The sequence below is a fragment of the Apodemus sylvaticus genome, chromosome 7, assembly GCF_947179515.1.
Source record: "Apodemus sylvaticus chromosome 7, mApoSyl1.1, whole genome shotgun sequence".
Classification (NCBI taxonomy): Eukaryota; Metazoa; Chordata; class Mammalia; order Rodentia; family Muridae; genus Apodemus; species Apodemus sylvaticus.
This window is the reverse complement of record NC_067478.1, coordinates 71122057-71144717: the sequence shown is the minus strand read 5'-3', so window position 1 is coordinate 71144717 and position 22661 is coordinate 71122057. Positions and strand designations below refer to the sequence as shown.

General features: G+C 54.8%; 1 protein-coding gene across 1 annotated transcript; it reads left to right on the top strand.

Annotated features, from left to right (window-relative positions):
- The first annotated feature begins 469 nt into the window (after nucleotides 1–469).
- On the top strand, nucleotides 470–22415 carry Sema7a (semaphorin 7A (John Milton Hagen blood group)). The gene is made up of 14 exons (XM_052188206.1): nucleotides 470–698; nucleotides 13610–13752; nucleotides 14229–14270; nucleotides 14562–14654; nucleotides 14860–14947; nucleotides 15093–15203; nucleotides 15772–15911; nucleotides 16369–16553; nucleotides 17325–17433; nucleotides 17523–17721; nucleotides 20397–20524; nucleotides 20704–20858; nucleotides 21003–21064; nucleotides 21404–22415. The coding sequence occupies exons 1-14, from the start codon at nucleotides 521–523 to the stop codon at nucleotides 21763–21765; spliced, it is 1995 nt and encodes a 664-aa protein (XP_052044166.1). The 5' UTR covers nucleotides 470–520; the 3' UTR covers nucleotides 21766–22415.
- Nucleotides 22416–22661: the final 246 nt, after the last annotated feature.

Sequence of the window (22661 nt, the reverse complement as noted above, 5' to 3'; positions counted from 1 at the left end):
GACCTCCCCTCTCTCCCCCACAGAGGAAAGCATCTTGCTCTGGCTGATAGGATCAGCAGAGAGCTGAGTCCCACTCTTCAAGCTCATTCTCTGAGAATGGTTCTCTGACTACAAACCACTTAGCTGGCAGTAAGAGGGTTGTCCGGTGTTAGACTCATCCATGCGCTGAGAGATCCTTACGGATTTCCTAGGCCTTTCTTTCCACTGGGGCGAGGGAAGTGGAACTGAAGCCCAGAGGAGGAATGGGATCTGCCCCTCATGACAGATCACAAGTCTGTCTTCTTTGCAGCTGGGTTCTCCCGGTGGAGTTGCCTGCGTGCGGGTAGCGAAGGTTCTCCTGGCAGCGGTCACCGCACAAGCTAGGGGCCACCGGCAAAGCTAGAAAAGGCTGCGAGGGGCGGGGGGGGGAGGGGTGGGGTGGGGTCAGGCGCTTGACTCCGCCTCCTGGCGCTAGGTTCTGCCTGCGGCCGGGCGCTGGCTCAGTCTCGGCTGCTTGCCGCTGTCGCTCCGGGGCTGCGGGATGACGCCTCCTCCTCCCGGACGTGCCGCCCCCAGCGCACCGCGCGCCCGCGTCCTCAGCCTGCCGGCTCCGTTCGGGCTCCCGCTGTGGCTGCGGCTGCTGCTGGTGTTCTGGGTGGCTGCAGCCTCCGCCCAAGGCCACTCGAGGAGCGGACCCCGCATCTCCGCCGTCTGGAAAGGTAGGCGGCGCCGCGCGGCCGGCGGGGCGCGGGATCGGACGCTGTGCGGGGCGGGTGCAGAGTGTGCGGCACCCGGAGAGAGTGCGTGTGCGCAGCTCTGCGGGTCTTAGGCTGGCCCCGGAGGGAGCGTGTAGATCCCGGTGAGTGTATGCGAGTGTACGTACTGTCACGCCGGAGCGAGCTGGAGCGGTGCAGCGTGCGAGCGAGTGGCTGGGGCCCGGGCCCAGCTAAGTGGCGCTCCAAGTCCAACGACAGCTCTGAGCCTGAGCCGCAGCGCCCGAGCGCGGGGGGAGGCTGCGGGCCCCTGCCTCGCCGAGGCTCTTTGGCTCTCCGCCAAGGGGTCTACTATACAGGACCCTTCTTTCCCCTGGCCAGCTTCCTCACCCCGATCTCCTCCTTGCGGGCTGCCGGCTCTGCTGGCACGCGGGGCTCAGGCTCGGCTAGTGAAGGGGGCGCGGACCCATTGCCGCCGCCGCTGCGCTCGGGCTGCGGGAACAAAGACCCCGCCGCCTGCCCCCGCCCCCGCCCCGGCCCGGAGCGCGGGCCAGGCAAGGGGGTGGGCACCCTGCGGTGATCCGGGACAAGGTGCGGTGCAGTGGCTCCTAGCACCTGGGCGCTGTCTCCGTAATGCTAGGACCAGCCGCTCCCCCCTTGCCCGCACGTGGCAGTTGTCACCAGTAATCGGCATTAGCACGGGGAGGGGGGACAGTGCCCATTGGGTGGGGCGAGGCCATTGGGACCCCCCAAGCGGCGTATCTGGGGAGGATTGTGCAGCCTTAGGACTGTAGTGCATATGAGAACCTGAGGGACTGGAGTCTTTCCTTGGGGCATCTCAGTTTAGACCCAGGGACCGTGGGACAGAAAGCTGGCTAGGTTGGGGTTGGAGGCTTTCTGCCACTAGGGACTGAGCTCCCCTCCCTGCATTGCACACAAATGCCTCCCCGCCCCCAGGCAAACTCAGCTCTGTACCCAAATTTGGCATCTCTGCAGCCCCTCCCCTAGTGGTGATGGGGGACACACACCGGGGGCTGGGGGTACTTGTCCTGCCTGTCCTTACTGTCCCTTTGATGCCTTGGCAGTTTGCAGGGATTGCGGAAGTCTAAGCCTTATCTGGGGCAGGTATTCTTAGCGGGGGGGGGGGGGGATCCCACATAAAATGAGTGGCCTGAACTGCGGCAGCAGCTCAGAGAATATGACTTGCCCAAGGTCACTGGGCAGTGTGGGCACTCACTGTGCAGGAGGGGACTCTGATCTGACCCTAGATCTGTCCTGGGCCAGGTGAGGGAAAGGAGAAGGATTTAGATCGTTCTCCAACCATAAACGTGGTACTCTGGTCTCCAACTCCGCCATCCAGCCAGAGGTGTACCTGGTGGAAGACGAGCAGCTTATCTGGACCTCTGGATGTCCCGTTCATGGGGGACACCTGCGCCATCCACAGTCGCACTGCTTCAGCCTCTCCTTCTCTGTCCCTGCCAGCATTTTAACTTCCTCCGTCCGCTAGTGTCTTGGACAGCACAGCACATGAGCATACCAGAGGAGACAAACGGTTATGTCTGAGTGTTCTGGAATCTCCCTCTGTATCAAACGCTTTTCGTTTGATTGCGCTCGTCCCCCCAAATCCTTCCTTGACCTCCCGCCACATACTTAATGCATGCCCACTTGTTAGCACTTAATGCATGCTTCTCCATCCCTGGCACTTTGTCTTTCCTTACCCTGAGACTATTTAAAGCTGCTTTCAGCCCTCTTAGCCACTTTCCTTACCCATCTCTCCTTGTCCGTGCCACGTCCCTTTCCTGCACTTCACTGTGTGACCACACTGGTAATGCACTATTGACCCCCTCTGGCTGGGATCCACCAGACACTCACCAATCTTGTCCAAGGACAGTCTGCAGTCTCCTTCACAAGTGCCAGGTGCCCCACTGGCCAGACAGGCCCTGCCATTCACCTGCCCCTAAGCCCCCAGGGCCACCAGCTGGTGATGGTGTGCCCGGCTGACAGCTGCCTCCTGTCTCCTATGGGGTAACACATGGCAGTTGGATAGTAAGGAGTTTGGCTAGGGCCAACCCAGGCACACACACACACACACACACACACACACACACACAGAGAGAGAGAGAGAGAGAGAGAGACAGAGACAGAGAGAGACAGAGAGAGACAGAGAGACAGAGAGAGAGAGAGAGAGACTACCAGTGGATGGGACATAGCAACCTTCAGGGCTGACTAGACTATACAGATGGTGGTAACCCCACATGCATACCTTTCTCTATAAGATATAGATTTAGAGTTTAGTTTTGAGTCAGGGACAGAATAGGGACTGGGACAAGTATAGAAATGTCTTTATGTTTTTTGCTTGGTTCCCATCCTCATCCCCAAGTCTTAGCGAAAGATTAAAGGAGGGACTCTGAGAGGGTTCCAGGCTGCAGTTGTTTGCAACCAAATGAAAGCTTGGTGCAGAACAGCATGGGCCAGGAAGGTGGGTGCTCTGTCACAGACTGCTGGGTACCCTGAGCTCTGCACCTGTCTCCCTCCCAGAGGTTGCCAGAGCAGGAAGAGCTCTGGAGGTAGTCCCCACGGGGTGTCACTAACTTGTGAGTCAGTCAACAGTGTAAACGTGTGACTCTGATCTTCCTTCAAGCCAGGGCGGGAGACTGCGGATGGCAGGTAAGGGCACAGTGGGGCAAGACATTGGCATACTGTACATGCTGTGTACTTCTCCCCAAGAGTTGGAGAAGGAGAAGCCCATGGAGGTCCTGACCCCCAAGTCAGAGTGATCCAGCCTGTCCACAGAAGGGAAGCAGTCCAGACTCTCACTGCCCAGCTGCCTCTTCCCCTCTGGCCCAATTAAACAACAGGATGTTATTGTTGACTTAGGAGCTGCTGGGTAGCTATTAAGGTGCCACTCCCCAGAGTAGGGGGTTGTTGTCACCTCCTCCAGGGGATGAGGTCACAGCTGGGGCTCCCCAAGCATCAGCATTTCCAGTGGAAATCCCTGCTCCTTTGGGGGACTTAGATGAATTCATCATTTAAAAGGTGAACCCCTGCAGAACTGAGGGGGGCAATCCCCTAGAGGAAAGGGGGGTTTCCTAAGCTTTGAGAGATGCTTGGTGATGTCCCCAGAAGCACCCTGCCAAGTTCTGTGATGGTTCCATACTGAACTTGAAGATTCTGAGAGTAGGTATTGGGGATGGAGCTGCAGATCTGAGTTGGCACAGATCCGAGTAGACTCTGGCACCTCAGGTGGGAAGTCAGGGATGCCTGGTTCTGGCCTAAGTATTCTGCCATCATTTACTCTGTGACTGGGTGAGTCTTTGCCTTTTTGTGAGCCTCAGTTTCCTTAGCTTAGGGAGGTGGGGTGGGATGGGGAGAAGGGACTCTCATTCCCTGCTGGGCCACGGTTCCTCCAGATTCCTTTTTCCTTAGGATGAGGAGGGGCAAAGCAGAGGCTGTAGTGGCCAGTTTAGATCTTGGTGTTAAGTAACTGAAACCTAGGCAGTCAGGGGAAATCCTTGGGTCTTGCTTCCTTTTTCTCTTTCTTATTATAGGCTGAAAGTCAAGGATCAGTTGCAGGGAATAGACTGTTGGCGTATGACCTCAAGGGTGGATGCACGTTTAACAGGCACTTTCTGAGTTCAGCTTTGTTCTAGATTGAACTCAAGGAGAAACCCAGCAGATTGAACCCAGCAGAGAAACTAAATGAGTTAGTGTCCTTGTAGATAGGAAGCCCGCGCAGAGAAACCTGTCCATATACTGACAGGACCTGCAACAGAGAGCAGTCATGGGGCTGTAGAAGTCTGCGTGGCCAGCGGATGAGGAAGCAAAGCTGAGATGACAGAGGTGGGAATTGGCTGGGTGAGGAAGGGACAAGGGAAACACCTGTCTGACAGGGTTGAATCATTTTTGGCCAGCAAGGTAACCCACTATAACCTCCACCCCTACCCCCCACTGTGTAGCCCCAACTGGCCTGGAACTTTCTATGTAGTCTAGTGTGGCCTTGAACTCACATAAATCTACCTGTCTCCGCCTCCCTAGTGCTGGGACTAAAGGCCTGCACATCACCATACCTGACTTCAGCCAGTTTCTTGGAGATGATATGTGAGCTGGCTTCTTGTCACTGGATGGGCAGCCTTTTAGAGAAAGACAGTGGCAGGCAAGACTGTTCTAGATCCCTGAGGGAAGTTGGGCTAGAGTTCAGGGCCACTAGGACATCCCCATCAGCTCCTGACTAAAGGAGGATTCCTCATGTAGAAGGCCTGCTGTGCCCTTTCTCTGCATGTAAGATAGAAGAAACCCCCTTGTATCCCAACCCTCTATTGCAGACAGGGCAGGCACGATTCATCTGACCAGTTTCCCCTTCCCCTTCCCTTGGTCCCTTTTGAGAGTAGATAATTTTCTTGGTTGAATATGATGTTTTCTGACTTGTGAGAAGTAAACTAACTGTTCCCTTGTTTAGACCAGGTGGTCTGTGAGGCTCAGCCTGCAGGGGGCAGTCATGAGAACAATGACCCTAGAGGCCCTGCTAGAATTGCAGCTGACAGCCTGGCCTCTTCTATAGCTCTCATTGGACCCCAATTCAGAGTGGCTGTGTCTCACAGAGACTCACCTCACTTCCCTGACACTTACTAGCAGCTCCGAACCAAAAGGCTTCCGCTTCTTAGGTTCCTTTTTGGGTCACCTCAGAAACCTTGCTCCTCTTCAGGGACAGGAGAGACAGGCTCTTGATTTGTCTGCCCTGGCCGTGCAAGAAGGACCAGCTGTCAGATGTATGAACATCTGGCTGTCAGTGAGCCAGGCAGACCAGAGAAAAAGGAGAGCGTAAAGAACCACGGTCCTGGAACCATAGAGTCCAGAGACTTCTTTCTACCTTCCCTAGCCAGCCCAGGTTCCACGTTGTTGCCCTGCCACAGGAGACGGTTCTCCAAGCCTTTCCCTCCGTCAGGCCTTCGCCCTGGCTGCACTGTCCCATATGTAGCTTGTACTCGGACCTCCTCAGTGTCCATCCCTCCGGGACACTGTACTGTGTATTCTACCCAGAGCACACAGCCGCTCAGGGCACTGCGTCCTCAGAGCCTGGTGGTTGCTTTCTGGCTCTTCTCCCCATCCTTCCAGGCACCCAGTGCTCCCCAGGGCATCTTCCCTGTACCTTCCCTACCCTCCTCCTCAACCCCCTCCTCCTGCCTGTTGATTCTTTCTCAGTTCCATTGAGGAACCATCTGAGATGACCTCAGTTTACCCAGCCTGATGGCATAGAGCTCAGTGTTGAGAAAAGAAATGTCAGAGAGAAGCTGGGCGAACCACACTGGCCCCAGATGGGGAAACTAAGGCCCAGAGACAGCAGAGCAGACTCAAGGTCACTGGCAAAGTGGCAGAATAGTGTCAGGGCTGTGTTTTTCTGCCCTGAGTTTATGGGTGGCCTAGCTTTCTGCCCCTTCCCAAAGTCCTGTCTACTGTCATGATTTTCTGGCCTTTCTGAGCACAGCTTGGGGCGGGGGGGGGGGGGGGGCGCGGCGGCGGGGGGGGGGGGGGGGGGGGGGCTGCTCTGTGTCATGGCTCAGGCTAATCTGGGTTTAACCACAACAGCAGCCTGGGGATTAGGCCGATCCTTTGGGGCCTCCTGTACCCCTGCTTCTAATCAAGACCCTGGGCTTTGGGCCAGCATCCTGGGGTCCCTCACTGTAGAGGGCAGCCAGCCCTTGACCCCTGACTGCACCTCTCAGCTCCTGGGAGAAGGAAAGCAGGAGAAGCCCTGTGCTGGCCCCGAGAGAGCTGTTAGTGATGGAAAAGGGTCCCCTGGGAAGTGAGGAGTGCACAGTGAGACTGTGACAGGCTTGGTGTGGGTGATACAGTCAGGAAGGAGAAGGAAAGACCTAGGGATGGGGACACAAGCTGTAGCTGCTGCTGTGCCTCCACATCCCGAGTAAGGTCACCGCGATAAGCACTGTGCCCCATAGGCGGCTCAGGAACCTCCTCTAAAATGTCTGCTCCTCTGAAGAGCGGTAGGAGGCTACCCCTCCTAATGGCTGGACCTTCCTGTCTTGCCCAGCTCTGGCAATGGATGATGGGCCCTCCTTCGCAGCACCTCACATATCTGGTGAGGTGATCTGAGACACAGTGTGATCTGAGAGAAGAGAGCATGTCAGATAGTGGATGGGACACAATCAGAGAGCGCAGGGCAGAGTGTGAGGACCGAGCATCGGGAACACTTCCTGGAGCCAGGGGGTTTGGGCTAGATGTTCAGGGACAAGCGAGATCCACGTGCAGCAGAGAAAGGACAGGGCAGTGAGCACTGGCCGTGTGTACGTGGGAATCAGGCATAGTGGGGATGGATGCTCAGAGACGGGCGAGCCCTGACTGTCCTGCTTTGGGGACTCGTCCCTGCTGGGATGTCAGTCTGGGAGCTGTGGTGGGATCCTGAGCTTAGAGCCAGGGTGGAGATGAATGCTACAGTGAGTGCTGACTGTCTGGGAGCCTGGGTGGAGGATGTACAATAGCAAAGGGCTGCTATGCATACCCAGCTCAACCGCTTCCTAGTAAGACAAGAGATCCCAGATTTATCTTCCCAGTTTGTCATACTGGCTAGCATTTAGGGTGAGGGTGACACATACTGCACCCGAGATTCCTGCCCCACCTGCAGGCATACTCATGCTCACTCAGACACACTTGTCAAGGTGTCACAAGAGGTCAGGTGGTGGAAAGTAGCCTTTGTCTGGACTCGAGCCTCCCTTGACTTCAGTTTCCTCAGCACTACAGAAGGGGCTGCCCTGAAAGTCCCTGAGAGTCCATCTCTGGAGTACAGTAGGAGGGTCCAGAGTTCAGGTTCCAGAGTTAGTCAGTCGGTGTCAGGCTCTGCTTATATCAAGCTGTGTGATTCTGGATAAGTTGCTTAGCTTCTCTGTGCCTCACATCCTTCTCTGTGAAGCAGAGCTAGTAAGAGACCAGACAGCTTAAGAGCTTAGTGATTTGCTGAGTTAATAGCTCTAAAAACCACTTGAGACAGCACCTGGCAGATCCTGCTGAGGGCTAGCCTCATCATTGCCATCCAAGTCCCTCTTTCCTCTTCCCTCCCCCTTTGCGGCCCCTCCCCCCTCCTGCAGCATCTCTGCTTTCTCATGGAATGCAGTTCTGCAGTTCTGGCACCCCAGACCCTGCCTTAGCTATGCTGGCTGCCTGCCCTCACACTGTGTCCCCTGCTGGTCCAGGCCAAAGCTGAGGCTGGGAACCTTCTGTCTCACCATAGTCATCCACCTGTCTCTCTCCCTGCTGGGCTGAGGTAGGCATCCTCTGCCTTCTTGCCACCCCTGCCCTGGCTCTGAGCCCAGGAGCAGACGCTGTCCTTTTTGCCCGGTTACTGCTTTGAAGTAGCCATTGGCTGACCTTTAGGGCTTTGGGAACCTGCTTGGCCAAAGAACAGCTAGGAGTGAGTGGTAGAGTGTGAGCCCAGAACCTCTCCCAAATGTACTTATCCCCAGAACTTTGTCCCAGCCTCTTTGTCTAGCAGTCCAGACCCTCTGGTCACAGTGATGTATGCAAGTGGTCCCGGCCTTTGGGTGGTTTGGAAGGGCCTTTGTTTTCCAATCTCTAAAATGGGGATGCAGATGTTTGTCTTGCCTTCTTTGTGGGGTGGTGGGGATTTGCTGGGCTGGCCAGTGGAGGCAGTCGAGTTTGTAGCTTTTACGATTCCTCTCTGCTTTCAGAAGGTTGTCACTAATGTCTTTAGCATGCACACTCGTGTTTTCTCCTAACGACCCACGAACTTAAACCTTGACTGCTTTGTGCTTGTTCCTGGAATCATGATGGGTCATAAAACCCATGCCGGAACAAACCAGTAACCCCCATCTCCATCAGCCACAGAAGGGGAAACTGAACTCAGGGAGGCCCTGCCCCAGTTCACAAACAACAGCCAGATGCCTGTATGCTGAAGAGAGTGGGTGGTTCCTTAGAGGCAGGGCTGAACCAACACCTGAGATATCTTCTCCTCCCACCCATGGCTGACCTTGGCGCAGTGAGTGTAGGCTTGCTGATAATGAGGGTAAACGTCTCATTACTCCATGAGGGACACTACATATTAGGGTCTTGCTACCCGTGCTGGCACGGCACTTGTCTGGCAACTGTCAGAACCCAGCCCTGAACAGGTGTCACCAGAGCCCTGACAGTAGCTGTAATCTGCTCATAACACCGGGTCAGTGCCATCTGGAAATGGCCATATCAGAGGCAGAGCGAGGGAAACATCTGTCCCCGTGCGTCTGCCACCAATGGGAGGGGTTCTCCTCTCCACCCCGTGTTCCATTAGTCATGCCTTTGGGTTACCGAAGGCCCTTGGGAGATCAGGGCCCTACCTTGCAGGTGGATGGGTGATTCCCTTCCTTTATCAAGTTAGCGACTCTGTGCCTGGTGACTAAGGCCGGAGGCTTAGGGAGAGGGTAACGGGGAAGAATGGAAGTCTCAGCAGCTCTCTCACGACAGTCTCTCAGAGAGGTCCTGAGTGAGGGTGGCTTGAGAGAGATGCAGTGGCATCCCGAGTCTGTGAGCCTCCCTTGAGTGTGTGTTTGCCTTTGGAACAAAGCCACAGCCTCGATGGCCCCCCTAGTCTCCCAGCTTGGTGGCTGTCTGGGTACCTGCTGTGGTGTGTATTATGTGAGACTCCAGAGGGCGGAGGGACTGCAGGTTAGCTCCTGAGCGCCACCTGGCTCTTCATTCTTTTCTCTGAGGTTGAGGGTGTGAGTGGGCCTATAAATGCAAAATGGGGCACAAGTGAGGGAGGAGGTCCCTGCCAGATATGGCCGGGTCCCCAGTCTGTGGTTGGCCACAGGCCCTTGCTCCTTGGTGACCTAGCTCAGGCATTTCCTCCTGGGATGCCCACATTCTTGCCATTCTCTGCCCACTTTCCAAGGGCTTCTGGAGGTTAGCATTCAAAGCCGATGGGTTCAGTGGGTCAAGGACCAGCCCTTGCTGTTCTCTTTGTAGGCGGGAACCCTCACTCTACCCTTCCCAGCCTGCCCTCCTCTTTCACAAGCATCCAGGCTATGGGGAATGACAGGAGCAGATGGCACAGCATCCAGAGTGAACACGAGGAGGACGGATCCTTCATTAGGCAGGCCTGCTTTGAGAAAACTCAAAGAAAGCGTCCCTACTTACTGCAGTCAGCCGACTGTTGACTGTTGGGACGGTGCTGGAAGGATGGCTCCCCAAAGGAATCAGGCCTGCTTTTTTTTTTTTTTTCTTTTGCAATAGAATCAAGGCTTTGTGGGCACCTTGTCTGGAGTGCTGTGTCTGCATGGGCACTTCCTGTAGTCTTCCTAACACTTTCATCTGACTAGGACTGGGTCTAGGTCTTGTGAACCCTATACTGCGAGGAGTCGGGGGTGGGGTGGGGTGGGGTGGGGTGGTGTCAGGGACCGTGGACCAGCTAGCTATGGGACCTCCTGGGGACTCTGCTCAGGAGAGCCATGGTTGGCTTTGAATCACATGGGTTGGGGCTGGCCATTCTTGTGCCTAGCTTGCCTTGAGGCCATGTCCTTTCTGCGTGCCCCTAGCCCCCTCCCCTGCCTGAACCCCTGGTTATTCTGGGAGCTTTTAGCTACCACTTAGTCAGCCACTAATGCGTCAGGCCGGGGAGTGAGGGGGGAGACACCGTGCCAGACGGTGCTCCTTTTAGACACACAGGATGGAAAGGAAGCAGGGGGAGCCGGAGCCAGGAGGTGAGGGACTGCCAGTGGATTGGGAGACATCCCCACTCCTGGCCCCGCTCCTTGGTAGCAGGCAGTAGGAGAGACTGATGGTCAATATGTCCTTGGGCTATCTGTGCCTTCCTTGCCCCACCACTAAGGCCTAACCTTCTGGATTCTTCTTTCACTAATTCTCAGTCAGGTGGAAGCCCTCTACGACCGTACACTCAGCTTTGTCCATGCTGTCTCCTCTGCTTGTCCATCCCTTCCCCATTTCTGGCCAGGCTTTTATCTGCCTCCCTATCTCTTTGGATTCCCAAGACAGCAAAAAGGAAGTGTTTAGCCTAGACCTTTTAGAGGTAGACTCCAGTTTGCTCTGCCCCTGTCTAGGCAGGGCCTTGAATTCATCCTTTCCTCTGGCCCAACTCTCTCTGAGGTGATTCTGGCCAAAAGGGCTTGCCGCTGCCTTCACTTCCAGGCAGCCTTCCTGCCCAGTGCCCCCCGCACCCCCCCATGCCCTGAACAAAGATTTCTTTCATGTATTCATGGAGCTGCTGCTCTGACACTTCCTGGGCACAATCAGTCCCTTTGAGGGCCTCGGGCAGTGCCGGGAGCCTGGGCTGGGGCCGGGGTGGAGAATGGGCCAAGGTCTTGTCCTGGGGCTGAGCTGGTGCCATCTCCTTCCTCTCCCTCGTTCCTAGCACATCGCCAGGCACAGATCTGGGAGGAGCAGAAACCTGAGGGGCGTCAGAGGGTTGGTCCTAAGTTTCTGTTTGTTCTGCGAAATGGGGCCAGCAGTCCTTGCCTTCCCTCATTCTGACCTTGCCTAGGCTTGAGGGGGACAGGCTTGCAGATCAGCAGAGTGCTGCCCTGGCTGTATCGTCTGACACCCTCCCCTGCCCTTCAAAGCTTCTGAGGGTCTTCTGGAAGCAGCCCGGGCTCCCTCCCAGGACTCACTGCTTAGTGAACTTCCTGTGGTGTGGGTGCCTCTTAGCTACACTCCTGAGGAGAGCCACATATTCGCCCTGTTCCCGCCACACTGGGCCTTCACTTCAGGACTGCTCTTTGACAGCCCTGCTACCTCCAGACAAAGGCTCCCTCCATGGTCCCCTCTGGTGCCATTTTCCCCTTGAGTTAACTTGTACATTAACCTTGCCTGTCCCTTCTTGTACATCTCTTCCCCATTTCTGGCTGATCTAGTTTTTATCTGCCTCCCCATCTCTGAATCCACAAGACAACAAAGAGAAAGTGTTTCATGAAGTAAACACTTAGACCAGACCTTTTAAAGGTAAACTCCAGTTTGCCCAGCCTCTGTATATAGGCAGAGCCTTGACGGTATCATACCTTCAAAAAGCAGTAGGAATGGGGAACAGGAATGGGGAAGGGGTGGTGAGACTTCTTTGGGGTCCAGGGTGTTGATGCAGCTGCTTGGGAGCTAAGGAGACCGGTGGAGTGGGCAGCACAGCGAGAGTGCTTCTTTTTCTTGGCTTTGTGGCTGTAGGTCTCAGTAGCCCAGCATCCCCAGGCACAGATGTGGACCTTTTTTCCCCCCATCTCCCAGTCTGGCTGCTACGGAAGTGTGAGGGAAGTTGTGCTGCCCGGGACCTGGGCTGTGGGCTGCTCATGTTGCTGCTTAGGCTATGGATGGAAGGAAAGCCGTGAGTCCGGAAGCCCAAGCCTCTGCTGAGCCCAGCTTTGCAGTTTTCTCCCAGCGGGAAGAGAGCTGGAGGGCAGTGCCCACGCTCTCTATCCAGAAAGCAGCACAGAGCCGGGCTCTCAGCCCCTGCCCTGCACAGCTGGGGCTAATCTAACGAGAGAGGCAGCTTTGGGGTCCAGGGTGTGAGAGGTAGGGTTCCTGGCTCTCCGTTCCCACCCTCATTGCTGGATCAGGCTGTTTGTGCTGTGCCCCAGGAGAACCAGGTCAGGCAGGAGGCAGCGGACTCAGCACTTCAGTCTGGACCCAGCCAGGCTCACATCTCCAGGAATGTTCTTGAGAACTGATACTGTCCGGATGAAACATTCTGCCCTGCTTGCTGATGTGACCTTGGGCCAGGCTTGTCCCCAAGAGGGCCTCGGTTTCCTCCTCTACACAGTGAGCCAGGCCACAGCAGAGATGCAGAATCTGAATTATTCCCACTGTCTGTGGGAATCAATTGGCTGTGGAGAAGTGTGTGTTCCTGCCATTCCTTGCCTCTGATGGATACAAGATCATTAGGAATGGCTTAAGTAGCAGCAAGAAAGATTTAGGGCAGCCCTTGAGGAACTGGCAGTTTTGTTTTTGTCTGGATTGGTTCATGTACTACTTGGGTGTCACTGCCAAACTGGCTGTCCCAAAGTTTGCTGCAGCTAAAAAAAAAACCAGTGGTCAGTCCAGGTTCCGGGGTGAGGCCCAGGCTAATCAGAGGTGAGGGGACAGTGGCTATGGTTGATTGCTGAGGGCATGGCCATAAGCCATCCCATCCCTGTAATTTAGTCCTGCAACCAGGACAACCTCAACAATGTCACTAGAGATGAGACAGCTTCTCCCTGGAGGCGATGGTTGCAGACAGTTTCTTTTTTGGGCAAAACTGCCCTGGTCAGCCCTTCTGCTGAAAGGCGTAGGCTGTATTTTTTGAAGGTCCCCTGTCCCAGGGTTGCTGGGACAGAGAGCTGAGTCTCAGAAGGGGCTGGCATCTGGGCAGGTGAAATTAGGCTAGAGATTAGCTTTGAAGTCAGAAGCGGGGGTGGGGGGACCAGGGGAACTGATTTAGAGCCCGTTCCCCACCTGCTTTGCCATGTTTGTGTCTCTGTTCCCTGGCCTGTTTTCCCAACTGTATACTGGAAAGGAATAAATGTTGAGATCTGTTCTAGTTCCAAAATGGGCCTGGGGTAAGCCAGGAGGGGTTGGAGACAATTTCTCAGCTGTGAATAAAATGGCAGCCTTGGGATCCGAACCCTAACGGGAGCTGCAAAGTTCTGTTGTTTGCCTCCGGAGAGACTGAGGTGGAGGACTTAGGGACTGGTTTCCCTAAGATCCCTAAAGTGACAACGCACACTGCAGGGAAGGGACTGTGGCTTTGGGTGAGGACGGGTGATTGCTGGAGTCCCAGCCGGCCATTCCTTACTTCTCAGGTCTGTCTAAACCACACCTCAGTCTCTGACCCTCCAGTGCCCCAGGCTTGAAGCATTAATTAGCCAGCAGGGTCTTGTGCCAGCGGGGACTCCAGCCTCCTCTCTGCTCAGGGTGTCTTTCTCCTTCATGCTGCACAGGGCAGGACCATGTGGACTTTGGCCAGCCTGAGCCACACACCGTGCTTTTCCATGAACCGGGCAGCTTCTCTGTCTGGGTGGGTGGACGTGGCAAGGTCTACCTCTTCAACTTCCCGGAGGGCAAGAATGCATCTGTGCGCTCGGTGAGCTTGGGCCCCGCCCCCGCCCTCCCTTTTCCTTCTTCTTCCTTGTCCGCTGGTCCTAGAGATGACCCTTATGGAGAAGGAAGGAACTGGCCCATCTTTCTGCATGTGGCCTTCTATCTCCAGAACCTCACACACGGGGCCTGGGGGAGGCTTCTACACTAGTCCGCATTGGAGTGGGGAGTCAGGCTATGAGGAGAGGAATTGGGAGCTCACACACATGGCCAGGCAGTGCTGATGGGGGACTCCAGAATCCATAACCTGCCTTTCGCAGTTGCTAGGCTCTGCTCCTGGTATCAGACAAAGAGCATATGTGACCTTGGGAAATGTGCTTACCCTCGCCAAGTCTCAGTTACATCTGTGGAAGATGGAAAAGATAATAGTCTCATCCAGAGCTTGCCCTGGGGCTGTGTGGGCAGCATTTCAGGGGCATCTCACCCCTGGAAGGGGGATTAATGCTTCTCCCCTTCCTCCAGGTGAACATTGGCTCCACAAAGGGGTCCTGTCAGGACAAACAGGTGAGTCCGGGGAGGGACCATGGGAAGAGGGGGAAGATCCTGAGAGTCAAGGAAGGGAGGGAGCATGGGTTTGCCCTGTGACCTCTAGACTTACGTCCAGTCTTTGGGCCCCTAGACAGAGGGGGAGAGATAGGCTCCTGACGTAGGCCTTGCTCACAGGGGGACAGAGTCAGCTGCCCTGGGCGGCTGCTGTCTATGCTCAGCCCTTTTGGATATCTTCTTTCCTAAGACCTCAGACCTTAGTCTCTTCTGGGCCTACCCACCCGCCTAATTCTCTCCTTCCCTACCTAGGACTGTGAGAATTACATCACTCTTCTAGAGAGGCGGGGTAATGGGTTGCTGGTCTGCGGCACCAATGCCCGGAAGCCCAGCTGCTGGAACTTGGTAAGAACTCTTCTCATGTGCCTGAGCAGTTCCCATTCCTGGGTGGGCGTCAGCCCCTCATGACCAGACAGAGGTGAGAGATTCTGAAACTGGCATTACCCTAAGCAGAATCTCTGGGAGAATAGGCTCCTGGCTGGGAGACTGACCCTCACAGGGTGCAGTGGCTGGTGGTCATGTAGCCATCTGCACCTCTGATCTCCTCCAGGTGAATGACAGTATGGTGACGTCACTTGGTGAGATGAAAGGCTATGCTCCCTTCAGCCCGGATGAGAACTCCCTGGTTCTGTTTGAAGGTAGAACAAACAACATTGGGCAGGAGCCCCGGGAGGGTGCTGCTGCACCAGGCTCGGGGTAGGAGGGTCAGCCCCTTGTTCAGGGGCCCGAGTCTGGTCTTATAGAAGATGTTGCTCTTCCCCACATGTCCTCCTACCATCCCAGGGGATGAAGTGTACTCTACAATCCGGAAGCAGGAATATAATGGGAAGATCCCTCGGTTTCGCCGCATTCGGGGCGAGAGTGAACTGTACACAAGTGATACTGTCATGCAGAGTGAGTCAGATCCTGATTGGGCTGAGGGTGGACCGAGGGGTACGAATGCCCAGGCTGGCAGATATCTCCTGATGTGTCCCAGGAGGACTTCCTAAGAGGCACAGATCTGAACAGTCAGCACTGAGGAGTCTGAGTTGTGAGAGAGGAGGAACCGCAGAGAAAAAGGTGTAGAGGCCAGACAGGTCTGAATAACTCTGGGAGCAAACCCCGAGGAAGCCGAGACCTAGCATGAGGCCCAGAGAGCCGAAGTTCATCTTTCTCATGAACCCGTGTGGGTCAATGGCCCCATCTTCCTCATTAAGGCTCTGTTGATTAGGCAGAAGTGACACAGGCACCCCAGGGACTTTCCTACAGTCCCCAGGCATGAAGTCATTGCTCCTGGGCCTATGACATCTTTGTAGAGGAGGCCATAACAGGTGTGGGGTATTGCTTTAGAGCTGAGGGCCCCATGGGGCCTTAAGCGCTGTTCTGAGTTCACGTCCATGAATGTTTGGGAGAGGCATGCAAGGCCAAGTGGCCACCACACGGAGTTTCTAGCTTCATGCTTTATCACCCATGTCCCTGGCAGACCCACAGTTCATCAAGGCCACCATTGTGCACCAAGACCAAGCCTATGACGATAAGATCTACTACTTCTTCCGAGAAGACAACCCTGACAAGAACCCAGAGGCTCCTCTCAATGTGTCCCGAGTGGCCCAGTTATGCAGGGTGAGCCAGCTCTGTGAGGGGTGGCTGGGTGAATGAGTGTGTCTGTATATATACAATAGGAGTGCGTGTGCATGTGCACAGGCTATCACGGGCCTGTGAGTAAATGTGGTTTAGCTCTGTATGCATCTTGTATGAACAAACGTGAGTATATAAGTACATGAGTGTTTACCTGTGCTGTGTTTGTGCAAATTAGCTGTATTGTGTGTTTATGTACAAGGGTGCATAGGTGAACGTAGCAGATGTGTGTCTGATCCTGTCTGCTATGGAGCACCCGGAATGTTCATCTGCAGGGCCCCAGTGTGGGCCCTGGGCAACACCGAGCTGGCGCCACCCGAAAGCCTGCCTAGATCTCCACAGATTTCAGCCCCTTGAAGCCTGCCCTGGTCCGGGTACTCCGGGTGCCTCTGGTGTGTCAGGTAGATGCTGAGGGGATTCATCTGCCTTCTTGTCCTTCCAGGGGGACCAGGGTGGTGAGAGTTCATTGTCTGTCTCCAAGTGGAACACCTTCCTGAAGGCCATGCTGGTTTGCAGCGACGCAGCCACCAACAGGAACTTCAATCGGCTGCAAGATGTCTTCCTGCTCCCTGACCCCAGTGGCCAGTGGAGAGACACCAGGGTCTATGGCGTTTTCTCCAACCCCTGGTGAGGAGCAGTTCATAGCATTAGCACCAGGTGCTAGGCTCGAGTTGTTACTGGGTGTGTGCAGTAGTGGTGGCTGGCAGTGTGGTGTGATGTATTTTTTGCCTCTGTGTACATGGTGTGTGGCCACAGGTCATGTGCACACTCCTGCCTATGGGTTCTGCCATATGTGTGCCCAAAGCTGATACTAGGCCTGGGAAAGGCTGGGGTGCTGGGTGTGATCACAGCTGCTCAAACACTGCCTGATAATTCACACTTTTTAATCATTTTCATTGATTGAAAATAAAGCAGGCAAGTGTTGGGGTGGAGAAAGACCCCGTTCTGGCCCTTAGGCGCATGGAGCCACAGATTGGGCAGGACCTGAAGGTTTGGGCTCCTGAGGCTTCAGCACCATGCAGCCTGTGTCTGCGGAGCTGGGGGCAGGGCAGAGAATGACTCAGGCTGTGATGAGGTTCCTTTTTCTCTCGGTAGGGCAGAACAGGTGGCCTGTGAACTCAAAAATGCTGTAACAGAACCCAAGGTTGTGGTTTTAGATTGCAGTGGGGAGAACTTTGTAGTTGAGCTTCCCTCCTTCCTTCCCTCCCTTCTGTCCCTCCCCTGTTAAAACCTTGTTTGATATGCTAGGCCCTGCTTCTGCTCCAGTAATAGTCCTGGCTTGAAGAGTTTGCAGGCAGAGTGCTGTGATTGTGGCCTGGCTGGCATAGCGCTGGCCAGGGTACGTGGAGGTGGGTGCATCCTGGGCACCTTACTGAGGGGGTTTGTATATCCCTGCAGGAACTACTCAGCTGTCTGCGTGTATTCGCTTGGTGACATTGACAGAGTCTTCCGTACCTCCTCACTCAAAGGCTACCACATGGGCCTTCCCAACCCTCGGCCTGGCATGGTGAGCTCTTGACAGAGCACAGCCCAGACTCCAGTCCTTCATGGTCTCACCTCCCAGTCACCACTGACCTACTCTGTTCTCTTCCCCAGTGCCTCCCAAAAAAGCAGCCCATACCCACGGAAACCTTCCAGGTAGCTGATAGTCACCCAGAGGTGGCCCAGAGGGTGGAACCCATGGGGCCACTGAAGACACCATTGTTCCACTCTAAATACCATTACCAGAAAGTGGTCGTCCACCGCATGCAAGCCAGCAATGGAGAGACCTTCCATGTGCTTTACCTAACCACAGGTGATGGGCTCTCTCAGAACCCCCACCCCCCTTTTTTTTTAACTTTGTAAAAACAGATTTGAACCAGATGTGGTGGCACATGTCTTTAATCTTAAGAGGCAGTGGCAGGTGGATATCTGTGAGTTCAGGGTCAGCTTGGTCTACAGAGTGAGTTCTAGACCAGCCAAGGTTACTTGGTGAGACAAAGCAAAACAAAAGACCTGGAAGAGACAAAGAACCATGTAGGTCACATTTGCTTGGGTCTTTAGGTGTACATGGAGAATTGAGTGTCAGAGCTGTTGGGGGTTAGTGTGTGCAGCTGCGGAAGCTCAGGCAGGGCCTCCTAGAGGACATGAGGCAGAGGGGAGAAAAGAGAAATCGTCCTGAGTTTACAGAAGAGCATGCACTAGTTCTCAAGTTCTAGTGCAGAAATGCAGTGGGTGGGCAAAACCAGGCGCTGCTTACACCCAGTGTCTCACTCTGTGGAGAGGGCATAGGAAAAGACATGGAAAGCGGGAAGGCTTGGGCCCTGGGCCTCCTGGGAGTCTCTGCCATTCGGAATAAGAACCATGGGCCTTCTATTAGTCTTTGGGGTTATGCAAATGAGAAGAACAATTTGAAAAGTTGGTAGGACACAAAGAATTTGATGCCCAGAAAAGGAGTTTCAGGTGGCAAAACCTCACAGAGGCCCGAGACACCCTCTCCCCTCTCTTTTCCTGGGGGTGGGGGTGGGGGTGGGTTCCCTGGAGGAGGCTCTAGAAAGCCTTGGTGCACCTGAGCTTAGTTTGTGTCTACCTCATCTCCAGTCTCATTCACAGTGCAATCCCTTGGGAGGCCATTGTGGGCCTAGCCAGAGGCCTTCCTGGAAACTGGAAAGGACCCTATACCACTGGGACCATTCATCAGGGCCCAGGCTCCATCCCTCCATTGTTCAAACTCCCTCCAGTAGCTTCCTGTTGCTGCTCCACTTTGGGGCTTCCTTGGCCATGTTGGCCTGGTTTGAAGCTAGAGACCTGGGGTCATTGTTTGGATCCTGGAAATCTCAAAGAGAGGATTTTCCCACAGGACATTGGGGCCGAGGGAAGGGAGGTCACACAGTGCAGGACAGGGAAGGCTGGCCAAGAGCCCTGTTACTCCCTTCCTACATGTCTGGGTTACACACACACACACACACACACACACACACACACACACACAGGGATTATGGAGGACAGTCTCTTATCTTCCCTGTGGCCCATGGGAGAGACACCAGATTAGAGCCTGCAGCATTTAGAAATAATGGGGCCAGATAAAAATAAAGAATTCTCTAGGTTCTCAACAGAATAGAAGCTCTTACAGTGGGAACTGGGGTCTGTTTGCCTGTTTGTGTTTGTCTGTGTCTGTACTGGATAAGGTCAGGGGCCGTGTTGGGGGTTTGTCAGGTTTGGGTGGTCATTGGCCACATCTCAAAGCTTGCGGGTTGAAATACTGAGCCTGGAGGAACGCTCTCAGGTAGACATCATCTGACTGCTTTTTTGGGGCAGATGACTCCCTGGGAAATGGGGGGTGGAAGGAGAGAAGGAAAAGGCTATTCTAGAAACTGGGACAGCAGTTGAGGTGGGATTAGGAAGACCAGGGTCAGGGTACCCTTTAGTCCCCAACAGGTGCCAATGGAGAGAAAGCCGCTCTAGCAGACAGGCTGCTTATGTGACCTTGGGAGCCCTCATATGGAATCTAAGGTTCTTTTCAGATCTAAGGTTTTATAGAAATTAAAATATCCCTTAAGACCGAGTGCAACATGGAATCCTGGATTGACTCCGGGAACAAAAGGACTCAGTGGAAAAACCCAAGAAACCCAAATGAAGTCTGTAGCTGAGTGAATAGGGACACATGGCATCAACTGCTTAGTTGTGACGATTTACTCTGGTTATGTAACATTTTCAGCTGGGGTAACTGGGAGAAGGCTAGAATGGGACTCTGTATACTGTCACAACTTTGCTGAAAACCTAAAATAAACAATTAAAGACAATATATCCCCTAGGAACTTGTGAGGAAAGGCCAGAGGTGAGGTTCTGACCTGTCTGGGTTCCAATTTGTTCCCTGCCTTTCGTGGGCTGTGTGACCTTGAGCAAATTGCATAGCTTTTCTACCCCTCCCTTATCTGCAGAGTAAGGGAGATAACGCCTACCTCAAAGGGCAGAGGAGGGAAGGGGTAACCAAGGTCATGCCAGGCAATGAGCCCGGCTTGCCTTTTAGTTTTGCAGCCTCCAGTAAGCCTTTGGCATATTGGGGGCACTCACTGAGGGCATGGCTTTCGGGGATCAGCCTTGGAAACTTCCAGGCTGTCCTTGGGCTCTCTGTTCCTTTTCGGTCAGCTGTCCTCACCCTACCCTACCTCTGTCCTGTGACACTCACCTGAGCCATGACTCCCAAACCCTCCCTGCCCAGTGTCTTTTCCTGATAGCCCAGCCTTGAAGAAGGCTGTTGACCGAGGTGGGCTTCTGTCTTTTGTTTGTTTGTTTGTTTTGTTTTGTTTTGTTTTTCGAGACAGGGTTTCTCTGTATAGCCCTGGCTGTCCTGGAACTCACTCTGTAGACCAGGCTGAACTCAGAAATCCACCTGCCTCTGCCTCCCAGAGTGCTGGGATTAAAAGTGTGCTCCACCATTGCCCGGCTGGCTTCTGTCTATTGACTCTCTGTTCTGCTCACTGCCCGCAGACAGGGGCACCATTCACAAGGTGGTGGAATCAGGGGACCAGGAACACAGCTTTGTCTTCAACATCATGGAGATCCAGCCCTTTCACCGTGCGGCTGCCATCCAGGCTATATCATTGGATGCTGACCGGGTGAGCATCCCACCCTACTCTGTACCCTTGGGGCCACCCAGACAGCCGGCAGAGGAGAGGGCTACTCTGTTTGCAGTTTACATGCCCTTTCAAGGACTCCAGGGTGTCAGAGTCCCTTCTTCAGAGCTTGAGAACTCAGTGGAGGGCTCTGGCCTGACCTGGTCTTGCTCTCTTTCCAGCGGAAGCTCTATGTGACCTCCCAGTGGGAAGTGAGCCAGGTACCCCTGGACATGTGTGAGGTCTACAGTGGAGGCTGCCACGGCTGCCTCATGTCCCGAGATCCCTACTGTGGCTGGGATCAGGACCGCTGCGTGTCTATCTACAGCTCCCAAAGGTACTTTCACCCCCAAGGAAGGCAGACCTTAAAATGGAGTACATTGAAGGGCTACAGAAGGATCATTCCGGGGTCATATGAGGAGAGGTGGGGTGCTCAGTTGCAGCCTCTCAGCTGCTGATGTTTTGCTCCTCCTAATTCTAGGCCAGTGCTGCAGTCCATTAATCCAGCTGAGCCACACAGAGAGTGTCCCAACCCTAAACCAGGTATCTCATCTAGCCCTACCCTTGGCCCCAGGCTGGTGAAGGAAGCCCTGCTATGCCTCAGTCACCTTGATCTGCCAAAGGCATGACCTTGATCTGCCAGGGACCTGAGGCCCCTGGTCAAGGATATCCTGCTGAGGGAACTCCCATGATGTCGGGTGCTTATGAGAGGGCTGGGGATGTGGGAGAATAGGAGAAAAAAACCAAACAAATAAAAATCAGGATTCGCCCCGTCTCCACCATGTTCCATTAGCCTTGCTCTAGAAGCCACGTCTGCAGAACTCTGAGGCTACCAAGCGACCTTGACCACCTCCTCATGCCTGTTCCCTCCTCCTTTCTCAGATGAGGCTCCATTGCAGAAGGTTTCCCTGGCTCGGAACTCGAGATACTACCTGACCTGCCCCATGGAGTCCCGCCACGCCACCTACTCATGGCGCCACGAGGAGAATGTGGAACAGAGCTGTGAGCCAGGCCACCAAAGCCCTAGCTGCATCCTGTTCATAGAGAACCTCACGGCCCGTCAGTATGGCCACTACCGCTGCGAGGCCCAAGAGGGCTCCTACCTCCGTGAGGCTCAACACTGGGAGCTGCTGCCGGAGGACAGAGCACTGGCCGAACAGCTGATGGGCCATGCCCGGGCCCTGGCAGCCTCCTTCTGGCTGGGGGTCCTGCCCACACTCATACTTGGTCTGCTGGTTCACTAGGGCTTCTTGGAGCTGGGTGTAGCCCAGGCTTTCTGTAGCCCAGGAGTTCTAGAAAAATGTCACACTCAGCCGGCCGGCCCGGAGCTCCCTGTCCACTGATTCTTCCAGGGGTACTGAATAATCCAGTGGGGGACAAAGGGCCTGGAGATGTCCAGCCGCAGGCGGCTGCTGGGGCCCAGGTGGGTTAGGGACGGCGAGGGACTGCAAGGTGCAGGTGGCGCCGACTGCAAAGCTGGGCCTCAGCAACTCAAGACTTTATCTTCTCGAGAATATTTTTCGAAATCTCCTCACACTTGACTTCATGCAGTGATGCACCTGGCCCGAGAGCCCATCTGCCTGGCAGTGGGCTTTGGGAAGGAGAGCTGGGACCCCATGTCTGGACCTTGGGGCTGAGTCCTTTGGGACCCTCTGTACCCAGCTGCGTCCTTCCCTGCTGCACTGCTGGGTGGCCAGTGTCCCTGCAGACCCGGGCTGCTCCTCTGTACCTCCGTCACAGCCTGGGTCCCACCGGACAGCGCCTTGCATGTTTATTGAAGGATGTTTGCTTTCCGGACGGAAGGGCGGGAAGAGCTCTATTTTTATGTTAGGCTTATTACATGTATAGCTACTTCTGACTGCATCTGTATGAAAATACCAAAACTACATGCTGGGGGGGGGGCGGGTAGAGGGAGGGTCTGGGAAGGGGGGGTGGGGCTGATCCCAGGCTGGGGCTCCCTGGGATAGGATCAGAGTCCAGGGACAGGCATGGGTTTGAAGAGAGCGGCATGAGCTGGCTCTGCCCTGGGAGCCCAGTCTGAGGGCATGAGCCTCCGGTGTGGGGTGGTAATGGGAGGGGTGGGTGAGGGAGACAGGGGAGAGCGAAGAAGAAAACTGAGCCCTAGGTAGATTTGCCGTGG

Coding starts and splice junctions, on each gene's coding strand:
- Sema7a (XM_052188206.1), top strand. CDS start 521: ATGACGCCTCCTCCTCCCGGACGTGCCGCCCCCAGCGCACCGCGCGCC. Junction 17,722..20,396: donor TGTGCTTTACCTAACCACAG/GTGATGGGCTCT, acceptor CACTGCCCGCAG/ACAGGGGCACCATTCACAAG. Junction 21,065..21,403: donor GTGTCCCAACCCTAAACCAG/GTATCTCATCTA, acceptor CTCCTTTCTCAG/ATGAGGCTCCATTGCAGAAG.